The 24,052-nt window shown below is 35.4% G+C and overlaps 1 protein-coding gene across 3 annotated transcripts in view; it reads right to left on the bottom strand.

Moving 5' to 3' along the window:
- Window positions 1–3,188: 3,188 nt before the first annotated feature.
- Window positions 3,189–24,052, bottom strand: part of LOC150100897 (putative glutamate receptor) — a 115,896-nt gene continuing 95,032 nt past the window's right edge. For 2 of the 3 annotated variants that reach the window (XM_090401563.1, XM_090401562.1), the window contains 2 exons: window positions 17,936–18,195; window positions 3,189–4,922 (listed from right to left, as the gene is read on the bottom strand). In XM_090401563.1, coding sequence (XP_090257689.1) covers window positions 4,670–4,922; window positions 17,936–18,195 — 513 coding nt within the window. In that variant the 3' untranslated portion in view covers window positions 3,189–4,669. The remainder of the gene's footprint in view (window positions 4,923–17,935; window positions 18,196–24,052) is intronic. The other variant, XM_090401564.1, reaches the window with a different exon arrangement.

The following is a 24,052-nucleotide window of genomic DNA, read 5'->3' on the forward strand; positions in this document are numbered from 1 at the left end:
ATGCAGGTCATGAAATGGTATTAATAACAGCTTACACTGTGCTCTGTTAATCAGTATTAGTCTTGTTCTTCAGATGGAAAAGGCAGCAGACAAAAATCAAATTGTGATAGCCAGACAATTTGGTCAGAGCATTTCCTGGATGACAAGACTTGTGGGAGTGCTCACGGTCAGCCGTAGTGAGTTCCTTCAAAAAGTGGTCTGAGGAAGGGGTTTACCACAAACAGCTGGCAAGGTGTGAGCCGACCACAGCTCACTGATGTTCAAGTGAGCGAAGGATATCCCAGATGGTATGAGACGACAGAAGGGTTACTGTGGTGCAACTCACTGGTAATTTGGATGCTGGCGACATGTTTAATGTGTCAACACACAATACATCGAACCCTGCCAAAAATTGGGCTGCATCTCCGAAGGCCGCTCCGAGTACCCATGCTAGCATCAATTCACTATCAAAAGCACCTCAAATAGGCACCCCAAACTAGACTGCATGAGTGGAAGGTCATCTGGTCCGATGAATCTCATTTCCTGTTGCACCATGTGGATGCCTGTATATGTCTGCATTGTTTAGCTGGGAAAGTTTATGAACCTATAGTACATTTTGTACCATGAGTGGGCTAAGGATTTCTTTTCTGTTTTTTTATCAATTTTTTTTTTTTTTTGTATTCATTTATTTTTTACATAGTCTGAAACCCTGTTCTAGAGACCAAACATGGAACTTTTTCAGGAAGTTTCAGGCCTCCAATAAGTGGAATGGTGGTCTCACACCACGATGACATTCATCTTCCACCTAAAGACAATCACAAACATCCATGCTCACGGCAGGATTTGAACCCACAGCCTGTTATTTGGAGAGCTGGTACACTGGTAACCAGGCTGGCATACACAGTGGGATGATAACAAGCCAGTGTAATGCTTTGGTCAATGTTCTGCTGGGAAACCCCTGGCCCAGTTACAGCATCTACCACCCACCTAAACATCATTACAGAACAGGTACACCCATTCATGGCAATGGTATTCTCCTCTGGTTGTTCCTTCTTTCAGCAGGATAATGCACTATGCCACACTCCCTGATTGTGTGAGAATGGTGGGCAGAACATGGGGAAGACTTCCAGGTATTGCTCTAGTCTCCAAATTCCCCAGACAAACCACAGATGCTCAACTGGATGGATTGTGTTAAAGCAGCACATCTGCTCTGAGGCAACTCAACCATGTAATTTACGAGAGTTAAAGGATTTGCTGGTTATATGTTAGTACCCAGATACCACAAGAAACCTTTAGAAATCTTGTAGCATTGATGGATAAGAGCTGTTTTGGCTGCACGTGGAGGACCAACATCATATTAGGTAGGTGTTATAATGTTTTGGCTCTTCAGTGTATGTGGTTCACACATTACTGTAAAACCAGAATTCTACTAGGTCTCTATTCAACATACTGCTGTTTTATTGTTGTTGTTTTTAAATTAAACCCAGATTAACTGAGGCGAGTATGTTTGTCTTTAAAGTTAACTCTTCTTCAGGCGAAGTTCTGGTTTGTTTGGTGAGATGAAAATCTCCCGATGTACTGTGGCTTGCAAGAAAGACACTTGAGCTATTGAATAACAGTCGATAATGACATTTCCTTTTAGTACCAAACATTTTGAATTGAGCTGCTTGGTACCAACATGGTGATTAAAAGGGAAAGTAGCAAACAGGTATTTTGTTTGTTTGTTTTCCCAGTTACTATTGTAACAGGAAAACAAATATTGCATTTACAAAGGAAACATAATTTTTATGGATTACACAAAGACCTCTAATGGAGGTGACAGTCAAAAAATCATTCTGTCCAAACATAATGGGCTCATGAGCAGAGTCCATGTCTTCTACTGTGAAAGTCTATTCTCATAAACTTTCTTCTAAAATTCGATACTGCATCTACACTAATTATTTATATATATAAATAAATCTGTCAAAATATATCTGTATCATTGCCTAATATTTTAAGTTCACATTTGGTAGTATGCTCCACTTGGCTCCTTAAGAAAACACAAAAATAAATTTTGGATTAACCTCTCTCTCAAGGCATTGATAAATTTTATAATCTTACTAGACTGCCATCAAAAAACTAAATGATTTTTTGGTGAGAGTCAAGTTATAGTAACACACTAGAATTGTTTTCATCAGTTTTAATTGAAATGAACAGGTTACAAAAGCTCATATAGCATCATTAAAATTTATTCACTATGTTGATTATTTAGAAAATAGACACTTTTGTGAATGCAAAAACACACACTCTGGGTTCCATTGTCACTTACCAGTCCTATTCCATTTATATTTTAAGGAGATGATAAAATGGAATAACTAAAATTATTAATTTTTTTTTTTTTATATTTCACCAAAGTCAAATTGTTTTGACTTTGGTGAAATATAAAATTACTTCAGTAAACATTACTCAGGTAAAGATGCATACAGGCAGGCACTACATAAGTGAGATGTGAAAAAACAAAGCATAGCTTCAAAATGCTAACATATGACACTTGGTGATGGGCTAGAGTGGCCTTGGCAATTGAAATTATTGAAGATGACAGTTCCAAATTGTAAGTAGTTTTATGCATCTAAATATTCTAAGGTTAAGATAGTTTCTTAAGGGAGAGGTAGATTCAAGGAAGAGTCTTTTGTACTTGAATTTATTTTGGTGAAGTGAAGCCTTTTCCAGTAGATTTTGTGATGAGTCTGCAAGAATCTCCAAGTCTATAAATAATTGGATATTTAGTTATAATGGATCGATTTATTTTCTTTTCCTCAAACTTTCCGGTCATGTGCAAATGATTTGTGTCTTCATACCACAGGTTCAGTTATAGACATTATCTTAATTATTGGTTGTATGTATATATATATATATATATCTTTTACTTTTGATAGAAAATGCATGCCAGTGATATGCAACCAAAATGTGAGCAGTCTCTCCCTATCATGAACATGTTAAATTTACTTCTTTGAATATAGTGTTATACCTTCGTGTCTTTATCTCTTATGGCTTTGCTTTGTATTAAACTATCTTTATCTTATCCTTTATTACTTATTTTTAATTTAGTATTTTAGTTAATATCAATTAATTCGTTTGCCGACAAATTTATATTATTTAATGACTGCGCGCCAGCCGGCAACTGAATCCTGATATGCTATCCAAGATTACTTAGAAAGAAAATGCAGGGATCATAAGTATGCAGTCGTGGTCCCGTTTCTTATGTTACTAATGGATTCCCTTTTAATACACGGTTTGTAATTTTCCAAGCCATAATTCAATCCGCAGAAACATGACAGACTCATTTGATTACACATAAAGAACTACGTTTATTTTAGCACAAAAACATAAAGATACATGTTAGTTAACCCTTTAATTAAAAGAGTCAGGGTTCCCTCCCTTTTCTTAAATTTAACACATCCAAAATTTCGACACTGTAATCCTTTGTACTGACACAAAATCCTTCACCTATATATATATATATAACTATCCTCAGACTCTGACAACATATACTAAATTATCTATTTACTATCACACATGCAAGTCAATTCTGTAACTCTGACATAGAATTCTTGAGGTAATGCTCCTCCTTATATTTTAGACTTAATCCTCCCCCAAAATTTTAGTTAGCATTCAATTAGGTTTTAACAGTATAACAATATAGTCCTTCAGACACAAACAGTTCGTAGCCTCGGTCTCCTACTCGGCTCAAGCCTAAGATGCCTTTTCCTTAGATATAGACAAAATGTCCAAAATGCAGATAGTTCTTGTAACACTGCACGAAATGGGCTGGTTTCTTAAAGTTCAGTTCTCGTTACCCCACGGTTACTCTGATATTAATATGAAAAGACTTCTGCTTACCGTTCTTGCTTTATCTGGATATTCGGATCTCCTTACTGTACTTTCTTTAATGGCAGCTTCACTATTCTTTTGTTCCACACGAAACGAAACACTCTTACACTGATTTATACACTGACGTTAATTCATCCGTGGCCCTTTTTTTTTAGGAGTCTGGACGCATTATAGCTGCAGCTTTGACCCACGTAGCACACATAGCAAGGGAAGACTCTCACTACGCATGGCGACAAGCTTTTCACAACTATACAGCTTTCCGCACAGGGAAATCAGGTACCGACGAAACGAGAAGAAAAGAGGACGATTCAAATCCCCGCCGAAACCTATATACTACAAAACAGCGCCCTCACTCAGTGGTGTCGTCATACATACGGCGGCTGCCGATTGGATACCGTGGCCACGAACTGCCTTTGACGTGGCCTAAAACTATTATTAGCTTATACACATCTTTTTAGAATTTATACATGCTTTTCTACCTTAATAAATTTATAATCATTCTCTATTTAGTTTATGGGCTACTTTAACATTGATTGGAATTTACAAATCTGAATGTATACATGTTCTTGGGTCATTAATGAGCACATTTTCTGTCTGGAGGCATAAGCATGTCCTTATCCACTCCTTCTGAGGTAACCTTATGTTGGGTCGGAAATCAGTTATAGACATTATCTTAATTATTGGTTGCATGTATATATATATATATCTTTTACTTTTGATAGAAAATGCATGCCAGTGATATGCAACCAAAATGTGAGCAGTCTCTTCCTATCATAAACATGTTAAATTTACTTTTTTGAATATAGAAAAAGCAATAAGTCTAAAGTAAACAGAGAGATAAATGCACATGAAACTTCCTGCATGTTACAAAGTAAAATGCACATTCAAGAAGAAAAATTACTACTGCCAAACTCAATCCAATTGTCAAAGCATAAAACACCACCATTAAATCATCCAGAGTAAAAGCATTTGATTTCTGAGTCAAAACATTTTTGGCTAAACCAGGTTTAACAGCAAACTTCTGCTCATTTTTCCATTTTTCAAGGATTCCTGTTCTTTTTAACCGTCCAATTCTGAAATAAATATTACAATGAATGAGTTGCTTTCCCAAGAGATTAACTTACATCAAATATTAAAGATTTAACTTACTCTCAAAACAAAGTAATTGTGCAGCAACATTTTTAGCTATCTTCTATTAGGCAAAACAGCAATTTGTTTTTGTTACATTTACAAGTTTTGTTGGATTTTTTTTAGCTTAACCACACATGCAATTTTGTATGAGTGCATCAACAGACAGAATGTAATGAACTTGTTATAGTGAAAATTAGGAATTCCTATGCAAAATTAAGGTTCATACTACATAAAACTCATCTTTCTACATAACTCTAATATCAAGACTTAACCTGTGGCACTCAACACAATGGAATATGAATATGTGCTAAATTGTGACACAGTATGGCATGTTCCATTATGTTGCACCCATTGTGATTTTAAAAAATAAAACATTCTGATTCAAATAAGAAAAATCTTTGCAAAGTGATTCAGAATTTAAAATAAGTGGCTAGTTAATGCACCTCAACAAATTCTTTCTAGAGAGACTGCTCTATCAAAGCCACATAAGCATGTTTCTTTATTTCTGTGTAAATATTACTTGTCATGATGCAGAACACATGTTACAGTATGAGATAAACGATAACTAATACTGGACTTAATAGGTCATATACATCGTTAAAATTTGGATCCACTCTGTGTTTGAGATAATCATAATTATGAATTTCCTTTCCTATATGGCCATTCCAATGTATGCCACTGTACTTAAAATTTAAAATCCGCACGGTTAGCCTAGTGGCTTTGCACTTTGCAACCATATGACTGGTAAAGGAGTGTCCTAAGTTCGATTCCCGTCGACGACGTGAGGAGCTGAAGGATTTTCCTCAGCCATGGCCAAGTTAGCTGGTCTTGGGCGTGGACAGCAGGGTTTTTTCTGCCAGTTTATCTGGCTTTTTTTTCATCCCGCGAACACAGCTAGGAATACTTCAAGGTATAGGAGTGACCATTCTATCCTCGTATTTCGGTTATGAAATCCAAACATGTTTAGAGGGTTGTGGGCCTTAAAGGCCTGTTAAAGCAATTGAGATAGATAGAATGTATGCCACTGTACTTAAAATTTAAAATTCACCAAAGCAATTACAATTACTTGCACTTTATTCATCAAGTAAATGTGGCTATATATTTCCACATTTCCATCTTGAATCAGTAATAGAAATAATTAAAAAATATAAACATAAATGGATGGAACAAATTGAAAGAATAAAAACAGAAAGATTACCAAACCAAGCCTTAAATTACAAACCATCAAGAAAAAGAAAACCAGGACGTCCTCTTAAGAGATTCAATAATGACTTCTAAGGCCAGAACAGGCCACTCTAGGCCAAATCCTTGATAAGCATAATGATCTTCTGCATCCATTTTTTTTTAATATCAAATCCACACACCACACAAAAGTTTGCAAAACATAGTACACCAGTGCTATGAGGGAAGGAGACATTAAGAAGAAAGAATCTGTTGTTTTTCTTGAACAGCTGAAGACAGAGATAGGATGGCTGTTCCAAGGAACAAGAACAGATGGAATAAATGACGGAATAAGAGATAGTGCCTTAGTAGGTTTGAAGCTACCAGAAAAGGGATGTTGACCAGCAACTAACTCATATTTTTACAGTCTTGAAAGAAAGTGTAGAGATGATGGTAACCAGTTCAGCTGAATATTGGGGGAGGCATTAGTCATTCTAAGAAGAGAAATCTAATCATGTCAGGAAAATCTAGATATATTATCACTAAGGGGAAGTGAAATTAGATCTTTGAAATAAGACAGAACACTATTTTGGTAGGAATGAAATTCACAACATTATTTTTACCTCGCTTCAGGGAAGAATACCAAGGTTATCAGAAATTATGGCACTAACACTGTTATAGAAGATCTTAAAGCTCCAGATGATTGTGCACTATAGGATTTGTCAAAAAGAGAGAGAGAGAGAGAAAATGTCATTTAGGAGAGGAAGACATCTGCCATGGCATGTGAATGATCAGCTTCCCCTGATCATTCACATGCCATGGTAGATGTCTGTGGGGATCTCCGTAAGATGCCACATGATGGCATCTTACGGAGATCCCCATTACAAGACCAAATCAAATGATAGAAATATTATGAGTCGCTATGTGAGTTTCTCCAAAGGCTAGTGATAGCTAGGAAATAATTTGTGGAGAATCTATATTGCTGATGCCTAAATTAGCAAGTTGGCTTCCAGATAGTGAAAAAAGTTGGCTGCTGATGACATTCTTCATTGTTTTGAAGAGAAATTAAGAGCAATTGAATGATAGTTGGTTGGCTGATATTTATCACTTTTTTTTTTTTTTTTTTTCCAGAATGGTCTATTATGTACAGGTTTGTTCCATGCTGTAGGATAAATGTCAGTCAAGCAAGAAAGACTGAAAAGATGATGTTGGAGAGATGTTAATTTTAGAACACAACTCATTAGCATAATAGGATACCATCAGGACCAGATGACTTGTTGGTGTCCAAGCTATTCAGAAATCTTCTGATTTCATTCTCATAGAAGACTGGAATGGACATACAGTAAGCTGTTCCTGGTAACGTGCATCAATTGGCAGTAAACATTGATGCAGGAGTTTGAAAAGAATGATACCAGGAGGTGTGCCCTATCTTGAGTGAGAGTGTGATTGTACCATCAGGATTACAGGAGTGCAGTGGCACCCAATGGCCCTTGAATATCAAATTTCTTTGCTGCCAAAAATGAATTGATTTTTTTTGGAAATTAGGAATTCCCATGCAGGCTGCATGCAAAGCTGGAATTTTGGTCTCAGGCCACTTGAGATATGATGAAATTTTTTCCTGTACTACCTCAACACACTTGTTGGTGAACTAATGTTCATAGTAATGGGGGGGAGGGGGATTAAGGTTTTCATTTAAGTCAGGCAAGGTTTACATCAAGAGAACAGAAACAGTTATCAGATATGGAAAGGAACAGAAGTTGCATCGGTCTTTATATTGGCACTAATATAATTTCAAAGGACACTAAACTGAGAATAGTTGGATGAATAGTAAAGAAAACTTGGACAAGGTTATGGTCTAAGTTACCAAGAGGAGAAATGACATTTCTCTTCTTGCATATTAGACTCAACTGTCTCACAGTCAAATGACCTGGTTGCAGAAATCTAATTAATGCTATGACAGGTCATAGTTAATCCTATCTGTATAATTTGCTGGGTCTGTTAGCACGTATTCTCTGGCCAGTTTGTGTTATTATAAGCAGAAAAACTCTTCTCACCTCAGTATGAATCTAACTCGTCTTCTGTTGAAATTTTTCCTATAGGTTCTTCACATCCTAGATCACTTTTAATATTAACTAAGCTATGGCAGCTTTTGAGAAATGAAATCTACATTGTGTATTTGGAAAGAAAGCATTAAGAAAAGGTCAAAGGTATTGGCAGGAGAGTGAGGATTATCTTGTATACTGGTGAGTAGATGGACTGTTTGTGTTAGGACATTGTCAACAGCATGCCCAAGATTAATCAGAGGAATTGGGAAAGGGAAGCTAGCTTGACTTGAGATGATGACCACACTAAGTATTTGGACTACACATTATCAATCCTGAGAGAAATGTAATAGGTTAGAGTGGTTATCAGAATTTGGAAAGTGATAGAAACAGCAAATGAATGTAAAGTGCAACAAGAAAAGTTAGACCAGAGTAGATCAAATGGGGATGGGATGGAATGGGGAGAAGTTCAATGTTTGCATGTTTTTTTAATATGGTATGTCATATAATATGAATGCACATATGCCACCCTTATAATGAAAGAAATTGTCTAGTTTTTTGTATGTGCATGTTTTTTGTTCACTTGGTTACAAATTATATTAAACTTGACAAGAAAATATATTCTTGTTTTAATCCTTTATGCTAGCATAAGCAAACAAAGTATGTTCATGACTGGTCTACTTGTATACAGAGGCTGTTGAATTGACATCAACTGCCTTAATATCCCATAAGAAAATCTGCTTTGCATTACAGGATACTAAGGCAATTATTGTGAAGTCAACAGCCTCTATATATAGACTAGTTGTGAAGATAGTTCACACACAAACTTTGTTTGCTTATGCTTGAATAAAGCACTAAAACAAGAATAATACAATTTCTTGTTAAATTTAACATACTATAAAAGGAACTGTGGGTGCAGTTTGGACAGCTGAAATGGAAGTAGTTGTTAAGGTCACTAGTTGAGGTTCTATTGGGAATAATAGGTCTGGTTTGGTTGCCTGTAGATGGTGAAATAAATATAGAAACTTTTTTTTTTTGCAAATATTAGTGGTGGTTTTTGAGGAGGGAGGTTATTTTTCATGATCTGTAATAATACTTTATTTCATTGCATTGCCATTCACTGTTAGCAGGAAGGAAGAAAAAAGTAGAAAAATGCAATGCAGAGTGAAAAACTCGCAAACATGCAACCCACAGAGAGGAAAGTCTTTTGCCATACACTGTCTCAGAATAGTTCTCCCTGATTAACCTTATACTTGGCTTCCCTCCAGACACAATCAGGCAGAGTTGCAAAATGTATTGCATTTCAGTGCCGTGTGTAGTAAGAGGGTTATATATAACCTTTGGGGAAGACAGAGTGAGGGAGGCTGTTCCAAAAAACAGAGGATGATAGAATGAAAGAGAGGGAAGAGAAGTTAGTTCAGTATATATGGAATTGGAATTAGGCAGCAAATGGATGATGACCAGTAGCTGCTCATGTTTACCTTGGAAGAAAGAGGAGGAATAAGGTGTGAAAATGTGCTATTATTATACTAAGGTTTTTTTTTTTTTTAATCATAAGAATAGCACCAAAAACTTGCCATAACAGGGTAGTCGCTAAAGCACAAGTTAAAGTATTGACTACTGCTAAGAACCTTTGTAGCAGTGATGATGATAATATAACTGCAGATAATCTGACACTGGAAATATCCTGATTAAAAGAAATTATTAGAAAATTGACCAGGGAAATTGGAAAAAAGTGGAAAAAACATTTAACAAAACTTAAGATCAGAACAAAAAGAAGTGGGAAAGCACTGAACTTGGTAAAAATAATAAGAAGGCATGGCGATTCAATCAAAAATTTGTGCTTGCCGATGGAGTCACTACTTCTAGCTTTGGGGGTGGGGGAATTCAAGATATAGCAAATGTAATAGCAAAACAGAAAAGGAAAATAGAGATGGTAGTTCTTGTTGGAATTAATGATTTAAGTGGTGACAAATATAGTATGAGAGAGGATATGAAAGAACTGAGAAAGGAAAGTAAGAGAAAAAAAAATTATAGGCTTGTTACTAAGGTATCGACAGTACTGAGTTAAGGAGAGTTATGATAGCAAATGATTCAATGCACAGGCTGTGTAGAAGAAATGGATGCGAGTTTCTAGGTGTGTGGTGAAATGTGTTTGATGGCAGAAGAGACTTGTATAAGAGGAGTGGCCTACACTTGAATGGAATTTACATCAGGAGCATGGAAAAATAACATATCGGGATGAAACCTAATGCAGAGTCATGGAAACTAGATCAACGTGGGAGGAATGTGCATGAAAGTTCAACTATAGCATGCAAGATACCTCCTCACAACAATGTGGAGTTATTAAGACACTAAACAACAGGGCTAAACTGTTCAAATGACAATGCCCTAACCACAGAACTAAACCACATCCTCAACACTTTCTCAGCCAATGGCTACCCCCCCCCCACAAAAAAATATTGAAACCAGTGAACCACAACCCCCCCCCCCCCTCACAACAAGGATTACTCTAAATGCATTGCCATTCCCTACATCTGAGGCACCTCGGAAAATATTACCAAAATCCTAAAAAAACATGACTTGACCTCTTGTTACAGACCATATAGAAAATTGGCATCCCTTATCCGCTCGACAAAAGACCAACCACTTCCCTTAGACCTACCTGGTGTATACCAGATCCCTTGCAGCTGTAAACTGTCCTACTTTGGCCAAAGAGGCAGGACAGCGAATATCAGAATTTCAGAATACAAGGACTACATCCATCCGTTTTCACCAGTACAGCCACTCTGGTCTTGCAGACCATGCTCTGGATTCACGCTACAGAATACGGTGGAAGAAAGCCACGGTAATACACCGTAGTAAATTCAAATTTGAAAGGCTATTCATGGAATCAGCCTCAGCCCTAAGAAACATGCCAAACCTCAACAAATTTGGTTGCATGAGACTGTCCCATATTTGGGGGACTTATATCAGAAGACCTTCAGCCCAACGGCCAAGAATACCTACATAGCCTGCTAGGGGCATCATCAGGACTTTTAGGAGAAACAACAGCTTCCTGCTTCATCCTCATTTACTGTATGTAGTGCCTGCATGCACGTGCCTTAATTTTAAGTTCCTGTGAAAATGGCAATGTGACGTTGCTGAATTATTGGAATTATAGATTTAAAGTTTAATTTAATTTATATCCTTTGTACGTTGTAATTTAATAAGCAGGAAGAAAAAGCATGCAAAGTTGATAAAGATATGAATGGCAATCATAGTTATGAATCTGGCAAAGGAATGGATATGCATTTTGAGTTTGGATCTTTTGAGTGTGTCTGTAGAAGGAAAAGAGAAAGTTGTACAAGGCCAAGCAGATTGCATATCTAGGTATAAGAAAAGGCCAGGGTATTTAGTCCCCTATACACAAATTCCAGGAGCATCAGGAACAAAGGTATTGAGTTTGTTGCTTTACTGAATATGTTGTGGCCTAAAATTATTAGCATTAGTGAAACCTGGCTATCAGAATCAGATGTTGTAACTGGGATCAAGTGTAAAGGATATAGTATTTTTAGGAGAGAAGAAGGATTACTACTAATGACAGCAGACTTGAGTCCAGTTAAGATAGAAAGGAGAAAGCAATAATGATAATAATATCCCATGTAGCAGTGAGTTTGAGGTTATCTGGCATGAAGTGGAAGCAGACAGAATGAAATATATGGGGGGGTGTTGCTACAGACTTGGTGGTTCAGTTACTGGGGATGATGGAATGCATCGCCAAATTACCCTGATGGGTACTAAACAAATGATTATTAATGACTTTAATTATCAGAACATTGATTGGGTAGAAGAAATATCTCATGGTAAGAATGAAGCAGAATTTATTGAGTTCTTGCAAGGCAACATGCGAAAGAAGGAACTTGAGGCCAAAGAGTGCTAGATTTGTTTATAGTGTCAGAAGTGGTTGCTGTTAAAAATGTCACCATTTTACCACCAGTTGGTGACAGTAATTATGTGTAATTTTCTGGGTAGTAGGCAATTATATTTAGGAAAAGTTACATGCTGAAGTACAAAGCTAGAAATTATGACCAACTTAAAATAATACTATCTTTAGCCCAATGGTATCAATTACTGAATGGGGAAGAGATCAGCAATGCCTGTGAATCTTTGAAAAAGTACTTAAATGTGGCAGTATTTTAATGTATCCCTAGAGTTTTAAGAATAAATAAGGTGGGAGTGAAACGGATTTGCAATCTTATTAAGCAAGAAATCCATAAGAATAAGATCATGTGGAAGGAATATTGTGAGAATAAAAGTGAAATGTTATGAAAACAATGAAGTGCAGGCCAGAAAAGTAATGAGTATTAAAAGAAATTGGCTATGCAGGCTAAAGGCAATCCAAAAGAATTTTATTATCATACCGCGAGTAAAAGAAAGAATGAATGTGGAAGAATAACTTTATTGAATATAGATGGTTTTCTAGTGTCAGAAGCTAATGAGTGCTCACTTTGCTAAGATATATCAACCAGCGATATGTAACATGGCACACAGTTATTATATTGGATGAAGAGTTAGAGGTACATGAGAATGAGACTGAAGAGCTGTTGCATAACCTGGATAAGAATTCAGCAATAGGGTCTAATGGAATATCAACACATATGATAAAGGCATGTTCAGCAGATTTGGCTAGGCCTTTGAATAACTTGAGTCTCAGCTCACGAAAGATACCACAGTAATGGAAAGAATGTATGATAATTCCATTGTACAAGAGAGGTGCAAAAACTAATGTCTAACTACTAACCTATTGGTATCTCAGGTGTAGTGGTGAAGATTTTAGAAAAGTTGGTAAGAACTTTCATACAGAAATGGGTGGGAAGACAAGCTATACCTGCAAGGAATAGCTTGGGTTCATTAAAGGAAAGTCATGTTTTAACAATCTGCTCATATTTTATAACAACATTACGGCCGAGTTGGATAAAGGGAATGGATGCACTATGATGCTGTTGGATTTTTCTAAGGCATTTTATAGGATACCACATGAAAGGCTGTTGCATAAACTGAAGAATATGGGTTTGGAATATAAACTCTTGACTTGGGAAAGTGGATGGTTGACAGACAGATATCAAAATGTTATACGGTGGGTGTGAATCTGCCAGAATGAAGGTGACTGGTGGTGTACCTCAGGTGTTAGTCCTTGGACTATTGTTATTCAATTTATACATTAATGACATTAGGAAGGAACTGACAGGTGATGTTCAATTGTTTGCTGATGATGCAAAGATAGGCAGAGAAATCAGGGATACTACTGATGTCCAACACTTATGGAATGATTTGAACAAGCTGGAGGAGGTTGTCAGTTTAACGTTATGTTGTGCATATGCATAAGAGGTTGATTAATTAACCTATGTTATAGTAGTATCAAGTATGGGTAGTGGGTTGGAAAAGGAGAAACTTTACATTTCATTTATAAGTGTGTATATTATATTCCTTGGGAAACACATAAAGGGAAAGACTGTTCTACAATGCAGCAGTAGCATGGAGGAAAAGAAAACATATGGGTTTCAAGGTGTACTATGAAGGGATGTTGAGCAGCAGCTGAACATGTTCCAATAGACTTAGTACTGAGTGGGGGAATTATTGATGTTATTTCATGTGAACATTTGGCAATGGAAATATTTATGGAATAGACATACTGCAGAATCCCTGTGCAAAAGCAGGTGGAATGAGTTGGTAAGATATGGATTATTAATCAGTCTAACTGTCCTAGTCCTCCTCTGGAGCTATACTTCAGAAGTGGATGAGATTCAGGATCTTGGAATGATAGTAGATAGTGGACTGAAGTTCTGGTTGTACATCATATTGCTGCTATGATAAACAGTACATTGATGTGTAGGGATAAGGAGGTGGTGCTGCTGCCTCTATATAAAGCATTGATCAGACCACATATGGACTGTTATGCTGAGATTTGATCATCTTGTGTGATGTGGAAACACAACAGAGGGTCCAAAGACAAATAGCCAAAGTAATATCAGGACTCCAGAGTGTTGGTTATGAAGGGCATTTGAAAGAATGTCGATTACAGAGGTTGGTGGATAGGAGGAAAAAAAGGAGATATGATAGAGACCTTCAAGTTAAGGGATTCTATCAGATTAATACAGAAGAAATTATAAAAAGAGTGGCTGTTAAGATGAGAAGAACAAGAGATCATCCCTGGAAGTTGTGGTGAAGAATGGTGGGAGGAATAGATTTTTTATGTGGAGAATTGTTAATGAGTGGAATGCATTGCCTGAGTGCAGGTAGCATAAATTACTTCAATGCTCATTATGAAATAGATGTTGCTGGTTGAGTGGGCCTCCCACTATGAGTCTGTTGACTCCATAGAGGTTACCAAATAATAGTGCACTTTAGCATGATGAGATTTCTAATGGCATATTATATTAGCAGAGAGTTAGTCTACAAAAAACTGATGAGGCTAGGGATCTTGGCATAATGGTGGATAGGAATTTGAAGCTCAAAGGTCACATAGAGCAAAAATTGTGAATACAACTCAGAAAATAATTGCACTGTGGAAGCCAACTTTGACATGTAAAAGATAAGGAAGTTATTTTGTTTCTTTACAAGACCTTGATAAAACCACACCTAGACTACTATGCATAGATTTGGTCTTCTGGGTTGCAAGGGATAAAGAAGCTGGGAAAAGGTGCAAAGAATAGTTTAAAAGATTGCATCGGGATTATGGAATTTAGATTATGAGGATTGTATGTGGACTATAGAGTCTGGTTAGCAGGAGTAAGAGGAGTGATATTACAGAGGTCTATACACTTCTAAAGGATATTATAGAATATTCTCTAACAGTTTTTTGAAAAGTGGGGATAGAACATGGAGGCATCATGGATGCTAAGTTTTTTTGCAATTAAGAACTGTGCATGGATTTGGTTGCCAGGTTTTCATGGTGAGGATATGTTGGAAGGGATCCAGAGAAGATTCACAAAGTTGATCAGTGGTCTTTGGAATGTGGAGTACGAGGACAGATTAAGGGAATGTAAGTTGCAAAGCCTTGTGAATGGGAGGGGGTATGATTGAAACATATCAGCTGGTCAGGGGTTGTTTTCAGGTTAACATGGAAGAGATTTTTCATAGACTGGGAAAGGGGGGGGTAGAACAAGAGGATGTGAGCAGAGGAGAGTGGTTGGTAAGTGGAGTATGTTGTTGAATGTAGACACATCGAATCACTTCAAGGCGTGGTTGGATGGGCATGCAATAGTGTGTACCTCCCATGATGAGTCTCTGACTCCATGGAGGTCAGATGTTAATAATAATAAGAAGAAAGGGAACCTAGATTTTTCTCTCACAGAGCAGCGAGTTATTGGAACGGTTTTCCTATTGAAGTAGGGAGTGCATCCCCTATGAATGAATTTAAGGGAAGGTAAGACAGCTGGTTTGGGTGATGTATAGCTTCCCTTGATTAAGTACTTGACTCCCTGAAGGTCTCAAAGAATAATAATGTGACCAATTCAACAAAACATTGTCCATGAAAGTACCTACAGAAAATAAACAGAAGAAACTGAATATCTGTAAGAAAGAGATCAGTCAATCAGGTTACCATTTTCTAAACCATCAAACCTATAGCCAGCATGGTTGGCTGAGTAGTTAGTATATCTGCCTTCCAATTAACAGGATGGAGGTTTGAATTTCATTATATAGTGAGAGACTACTGCCCCGCCCACTTGTTTGAGGCTTGAAGTAGCTTGTAAAATTTCTGTTTTGTCTCTAGAACACAGTTTCCAGATTAGGTAAAAAAAAAAAAAAAAGAAATAATACAAAATTAAGGGGGGAAAATCCTTACCCCACCCACTCTACTAATGTTCTAAAAGTAGTGTGTTAAGTAGAAAAGAACACTTAGTTTTTTGAAGGTTGTAAAAGATATGGCTGAGATGTGCTTGTGGAAGGAAAGACTAGAGATATCAGTCTCAAATATATCAAAAGTAATAGGAAGTGATGCAAGATCTTCCTTGTGAAAATTAGACAAGACAGGTACAGGTATTGGTCATTACCCATAACAGTGTTTCATGGGATGAACACCAGACTAAAAAGTAAGTAATTTAATGAACTTATTAATATTTCACTTAGATTATAAACCAGCATCACAAGAACACAAATTTCAAATGTGGTAAACACATAGCACTTAATTAGGTAATTGTAGAAACAGTTCACATTATAACTCAAAAGGAAATAATGTCGTAATAAGGCACCCTCTAGAAGAAACAAGCTAAAAACAAAGTTAATCTAGAAAAGCTAGGCTAAATGCAGGTTCTCAGAATGGCAGTCTCCAGATCTTTAGTAAATGAATGCAGCTCTATTTGTTTGGTGTTAGGGGAAGAGTGCTTTTATATCTAATTCAAAATTCTGAAAACAGTCTGTCAGACCTATAGCACTTTCCATGCAGCATTGTTGTTGTCTTTCATTTAATACTATGTGAAAGAATGTCCAAAACATGGTCTGCTAGGGCTGTAAAGATGAACACAGGTGTAGTTTTTATGTTCTTCAAGGCTTGTAACTTAGCCTACTTTGGAGAGCTCTACCAAGTCTGTCCAAAGTGGGCTGAGTCACTCACAAGAAATTTTACACACTCCAGGATATGCAAAAAATCGGCTTGCCTTCCTTAAAAGATGCCAAGATACCAATATCATTCCTAAGTGTCTAAAATTCAAACGGAAGTTTTATTACACCAGAGGTGAGTATCTCCATGCAGGAGAGGTCAATAGGCTTCATGGTAAAATAGACTTCATGGATACAGCCACGAAGCCTATTTTAATATGATGTAGGACTTCCTTTCACTGTGATGACTGCATCAATCCTACATACAAGTGTATGGGTAGCGATGAATGGGTATTTTAGACTATTCATCCTGTAGGCATGTAATGTGGTCCTGAACTGTTGTGGAGTGGATGTCCCTTGACTTCACTCGATGCTCCAGTTCAAAAACAAAAAGAATGTGTTTTTGTAGCATTAAAGTTCACAAGTGTTAACTCCAATGAAGGATAGCAGGAATCCAAGTTTTTTGGGATTAGTTATGGACTATTCTTGAGGACTCTAATAATTAAGCACTACATGGTTGGTCAGATGAAATGGAATGAATTGTAGTGTCATCAGCAAAACTATGAATGGGATTTGTATAAATGACTCACTCTTGTCTTTTACTTCTGTATCTCACCATATCATACTTTTTTTTTTTCAAGTTGTTGGTACCTATTTATATCAATAGGTATTCATCACAGTATATTTGTTTATTTAAATTTCTCCTGCTCATTGAGATCAGCTATCTTGGGATTTATACAAAAAAAGAAAAAAAGTTACACCAATAAGCAAAGCATCAAAATTAGCATTAATAGGTAGTTATAAAACAACATATCCATCCATAATATCATATGTTTACTCTATTGTGTTTAGTTAACATACTACTTTTCATAGCCCATATCATTTTCAATTGCTTAAAAAGATGCAAGGTTTACTCTTGTCAAGTAATTCACAATCTGGAAGATTTAGATTGTGAATATGAAGATTTTATTTTGATGTAAAATCTATTTCATCAGTATAGCATTCTTTTGATATTTCTGGATAAATCACAGTCAGAAAAACTAACAGATATCAATTTAAAAACCTATAATTGAAAGAATGCATACTATTTAATCCTTATTTAGTTAACATCATGCAAAATCCAAAGCAGTAATTCATAGTTTGAAATATGCCAACTTAGTTTATTCACTTACATATTATTTAAAGGTTTCAGCAAAAGACTTCCTTGCCTCAAGCCAATGGATACCCTTGCACCATAAAATGAATCACGTGAGAATATAAATTTCATCCCATTTCTCTTGGCTAAAAGCTCAGCAGTGAATTCATCAGTGATAAAGCAGTAATTTTCATAAAATGCACGATATAGTCCTTCTGTGTAATTATTCACCAAATTATTGTCATTATTCACATATGTGCCGATTTCACGAACTGTTTCTGGAAATGATGAAGAATTCTGAAATAAAACAATTTTTCTTCATAAACAGTTAATTTTGAACTGATGTTGGTTTTAGTTTATTTTATGGAATATAAGCAACATTTTAGAGCAATGCAGAAAGGTAATTCTAGAAAACTATTCTTCTAGAGAAACATGACACTGAAGAAACAGTTAGTGATACTTTTTTAAATAACGAAACCTGTGGTGCGTTCATAATTAAAAGAAACACGTATAAACCACAGTGAAAATTATTTAATTGTAAATATTTCATCCTAAATATTAGATAATTACAGAGGACTAGATCGTGCATTTTATGAAAATTACTGCTTTATCACTGATGAATTCACTGCTGAGCTTTTAGCCAAGAGAAATGGGATGAAATTTATATTCTTTAGGATGAAATATTTACAATTAAATAATTTTCACTGTGGTTTATACGTGTGTTTCTTTTAATTTTAGTTAGTGATACTGGTCTCTTCAAAATGCATTTACCTATATTTATGGTTGGTTGAATTAGTAGCAAAACTGGATTGTGTTGTTCAGAATTAATGCTAATCCTGTAATTCATTTATTAATCTACCCTAGTTCGTGTGTTTCAGGAAGAGAAACTAGATTCCCAGATGGGGAAAAACTCTACAACTTCAATCTCATGCTAGTAAACTGATCCTCACCTGAAAGAAGTTCCTCTTATTATTAATGAAATTCAAATTGAGTTTATTCAAAAAAAAAATTAAAAACATGTGATCTGTCTGTAACATCCAAATCCTCTGCTTATAAGAGAGGTGTAAAGAGATGGATAAAAGTTTAAAGCAAGAGCTGAATAAAAATAAAATGCTGTTAATCAAATACGAGAGGACCAGTCTCAAGAGCAGTATAAAAAGCAAGCTAAGATGAGAGCCACAGTGAGGAAAACAAAAATCAGCTGGGTTGTCAAGTGATCACTTGACAACTCATTTTAGCATCTTTAAATCCTAGAATCTACGTGGTAGGATGGTTCAGAAAAAAACATGTAAAAAGGAATAGTGCATATGAAAAAATAGAAGAATGGTCCCAGATGTGAAAATCCAATATGAACAAGTTATTTTTAAAAAAACATATGAAAATCGTTGAATAAAACTCTAAATAAGTATTTAAAATAAAAACTATTCCATTAAAATTAAATTAAGTATATACATATGTATCTTTCTTAAAAAAATAGTGTGTCACTAATAAAACAGAAATTCGAAAAGGCCCAAATACACCCACGCATATAGTTATTAGTTAAATTTTATTTGCCGTCAATTTCTGACAGTAGCTGCATTCTTTTATGTGAGACTGGAATTAAATCACTTCCATCACTTTAGCCGTCCTGTTCATACTGCAATGCCGAAATGTTTTCTTCAGTAAAAGGAGCTAAATTAGCACTAATTTCCAATACTTTTTTGCCACGAACTCTGTAATTAATCGTTGAGATCTTGTATTGACTAGATCTTTGTATAATTCTTCATATCGCACCATACGTGGCTTTGGATCATGCATATCAAGGATTTAGGCCTAGCATGGCCTGTTCTGGCCTTAGAAGTCATTGTTGAATCGTTTAAGAGGGCGTCCTGGTTTCCTTTTTCCTAATGGCTTGTACTTAAGGCTTGTTTTGGTAATCTTTCTGTTTTCATTCTTTGAACATGTTCCATCCATTTATGTTTATATTTTTTAATTTTTTCTATTACTGGTTCTTGGTTTAATTCTTTCATAATATCTTCATTTCTTTTGTGATCAAATAGGGTATACTTTGCAGTTTTTCTCATAAACTTCATTTCTGCTGTTGTTAATCTTTGTTTGTCTTTTTGTTTTATTGTCCAGATTTCGCTTCCATACATTAAGACCGTAGGGCTAATGTATCGTATACTTTTAGCCTGGTTTGTTTTTGAACTAGGTTTGGTTTAAATATAGAGTTAATTACACCTGTTATTTTTAAATATTTTGCAATTTTTATGTTTATATCTTTTTCATTTTCATATGTGATCATACATCCTAGGTACTTAAATGAATTCACCTGTTCTAAGATCTTGTTATCTATTAGTATTTTAGTTCTTGCTGGATCTTGTCCTTTAAAGGCCATAGTTTTTGATTTTTCCATTGATATAATCATACCATAATCTTTGGATATCTCATTTAGATTTAAAATAGCTTTCTGTAATTATTTGTAATTATTATTTGGTCGTCGGCAAAGAGGAGAGTGTTTAAGTTAACTGTAGGAGAAAGTTTAATTCCTTGATGTAAATTTTTATTTCATTTAAGTAGATATTAAAAGGAGTTGCTGAGAGGGGACATCCCTGTCGGATCCCTTTGTTTATCTCTCTTGTATATGATAGCTTGTGATTTAATCTTATTTGTATTTAATTATTTTCATATATACTTGTGATAGCTTTTAGGATATTATTTGGTGTAAGAAAATTACTTTGCAATTTATTAACCATTTGATCTTCTTTAATTAATCCTGCAGTGAGTGGAATCTCTTCATCATCCTCACTTTTTTCTTTTTCATTGAGATTCTTAAGGACAACTTCTATTATTTCGCCATCACTAGCAGCCTTGTAAACCATCGATTCTTCAATATCTGGAGACAAAAAAAATCATCAGATCCTTCTCTGCCAACTGCACATGCTAATCTGATGATATTGGGATATTCAATTGTATGCAAAGGTACAGGGTTTTTTCTTTTTCACACATTCTGGCCAAGTAGTTTTCCAGCATGCATTTAAAGTTGATGGTTTCAATTCTGAAAATGCCAACTTAGCAAGTTTGATGCAATCCAAAATTGAAAAGTTCTTCCACACATCAATAACTGTCAATAAATTATTCTTATCTGGTTTATCCAAAAATGTATTGGAATGTTCTAAGGTAGTAAGTTTTGAAGGTAGCGATCACCCCCTGGTCTACTGGTTGTATTAAGGATGGTGTATTAGGTGGCAGAAAACAAAATTCCACATTTGAGTGCTCTAAAACTGGATGGCCAGGTGTATTGTCTATAATCAATAAAACTTTAGAAAGTCCAGATTTTTTTCCATCAAATAGCATTTAACTTCTGGAACAAAACATTGATAGAACCATTCATTAAAAATTTCTTTTGTAACCCAACCTTTTTTTGTTTGCCTTCCAGTGCACTGGTAATGTGTTAAAATCCACATCATTCATTGCCTGCAGTTTTAGGAATCAATTAACAAGTAATGGTTTTAATGTAAGATCTCCTGAAGCATTGCTGCAAAATAATAGACACATGATCCTTAACTGCTTTAAAGCCACCAACGTTTTTTTGTATTTTTGCTATATAAGTTTTACTTGGCATTTTTTTTTTTCAAAAAAGGGCAGTCTCGTATGTGTTCCAAACTTGATCAGGAGTGTAGCCATCATTTTTTAATAATTTTGGACAGTTTTGAAAGAAATTCCTTAGCTGCCAGCTCATCTGCAGATGTGGCTTTTCCTTTTATTTTTACATTATGAAGCACGTATCTTTTGAGAAATTTTGTAAGCCAACCTGTGCTTGCAGAAAAATCACAACTGTTGATGTAGTTGGCTCCCTTTCCTGAATCTGTTTGTACAACCATAATGCTTTCTGATTGATGACATTTCCATCTAAAGGTATTCCATTTTGTGAGCAACCTTCTATCCACATCACGAGGGCCTTTTCCGTCTTCACTTTTATAATGTCTCTTGTATACAATGACAACTTGGCACCTAATTTTGTTGCATAAAGAACAGATTTTCTAATGGTCTCTTCATTTTACTTAATCGTTCTCGTGGTAGCTTCGTTCAATCCAAAATATTTTCCTAAGGATGCTGAGGAAAATATCTCCAGCTACTAAACGATCTAAAATTTGGATCTTAGTTTCTAAAGAAATAGCTTTTATTTTCTTCTGTCTAACTGAATTATCTGACATTGTAATTAATGGGGTAATGTTATGAAAATATCTGAATATAATCAATAATTAATTTTACTAATTTGATATTACGTGTACAAAACTTCAAAATTTAATACATACCTGTATAACTCTATTGTGCGAACAAAACTTTCATGAGCAAAACACAAGACTTGTGAACAAGAAATGATTGTTTAGCAAGCAGCTTTATATACGCAGGCCTTCCGTAACATACATATGTACTGTTCTAGGAAATGATAATTATAATGGAAATACCCTTTTTAACAGAACTGAATTCAAACAGAAAATTTAAAAATAAGCACCATCTGAACCGTGTTATTTCAAAATCGTGTAAAAATAGAATTAGCTGTACTTTTGCTGATAAGTAACTTGGCATTAAAATTTACTCCATACAAAGTAAACTCTTTGCTATATTAGTTACTGATATCAGAAAATGAAGACATGTTTTATATTTATCGAGAGCCATGACAGTAACTTTATTATTGTTATTACATGGCAGTAACTACCTTTATTATTGTTACCTTCAATACTATTACAAGAGTCATCAGAACAAATTCAAGCTGTCATAACTCCAGTTTTAAATTACATATTATTGATTGCTGCTTTTATTGGACAGAGCCATTCAGCAGGCCCCAGCTTTCCAAATGTGAAACATTAAATCTAATTAATGGAAGAATTTTACCATCCAGCATGAGATGTCTGAAACTTTTTTTATAGCAGATTTGACACTGAAGGAGAGGAACTTTTGTCTGCTCTGCTTACAGCCTGAAGTGGCTTAGAAAACCTCAATGTTTTGTCTGTAGAATAAGGTTTCTGGATTATCTAATCCTTAGCCTGTCAACACTACTATAAATTTATATCTTGCAGTGTTGTTATTTATATTTTAAAAAAATAGCTAGAGGTCAAAATAGTTCAAATTATTTTGATCAAATGTGGAATAAAGTTCCTTTCCTTCATTCTTAGAATATGATCAGTATTCATGATGACTACTTACTGTGTCAGATCTGCTATAAAAAATTTTCAATCTCATATTGTCAGCATCTGGAGTACACATGTGTACAAAGCTACATTAGACATAGTACACCAACTGTTGATCCTACTAACCTGACATCCACTGGAAAAAAAAATACATCAAGCTCCTAATATAGTTCAGAAACATCAAAGTCCTGTTTTAAGTGGTTGGAGAAAAATTTCAATCATGTTATGCAATAGTTTTAAAGATATTAATGATATCAGTATTAGTGGTGGCCTAAGACCTATTACTGTCAGGAATTGTATCCAAAATAAGTGCTGAAGTCAGTGTTTCCTCTAAGTTGGGTGCATACACCTACTAAGTGCATTCACAAATTTTTTTGCTTTCAGAGTTTGTAATTTACAGTCAAAATAAGAAGAGAAAGAAGTGGGCAGTCCGAAGTCACAATAAGACCGAACAAGCAAACAAGAAAAACAAATTAAGGAGAAAATTATGTATGGAGTCTCACTGATCAAGGGAGTACTTAATGAAAGTGTGACAAAATCATGTTTCCCTGGCGCAAAAATTCACGATATCAGTCACGCCATCTGGATGTAAAAAGTTAAGGTGAAGAAACTAATTGTCTTAGCTGGCACAAATGATTTGAGAGGCGAGAAGTATTTTATGAGGGAGGAGGTACAGGAGTTTTTAGAAGAGGAAAAACTGAAGAGCGAGAAGGTGAAGATTGTAAGTCTTGCCATGCTATGATAAAGGCGGGTGTTGTTAGCAAATGAATTAATACATAGGTTGTGCAGAAGGAATGATGTAAGATTTGTGGATCTGTGGTCTGTGTTTGACAGAAAGGATTTGTATAATGCTGATGAACTGCATCTAAATGGTTTTGGTGTTAGATGTCTAGAGAGAGAGCTTTGTTCACTGAGTTTGTGTGAAGGCAGACATGAGGCAAGTGAATGTGAGAAAGACCAAGTGCAGAATCTAGTATCTT

The sequence above is a fragment of the Typopeltis vanoorti genome, chromosome 12 (assembly GCF_054136105.1).
Source record: "Typopeltis vanoorti isolate ZY-2024b chromosome 12, IOZ_Tvanoo_1.0, whole genome shotgun sequence".
In the NCBI taxonomy this organism is placed as follows: domain Eukaryota; kingdom Metazoa; phylum Arthropoda; class Arachnida; order Uropygi; family Thelyphonidae; genus Typopeltis; species Typopeltis vanoorti.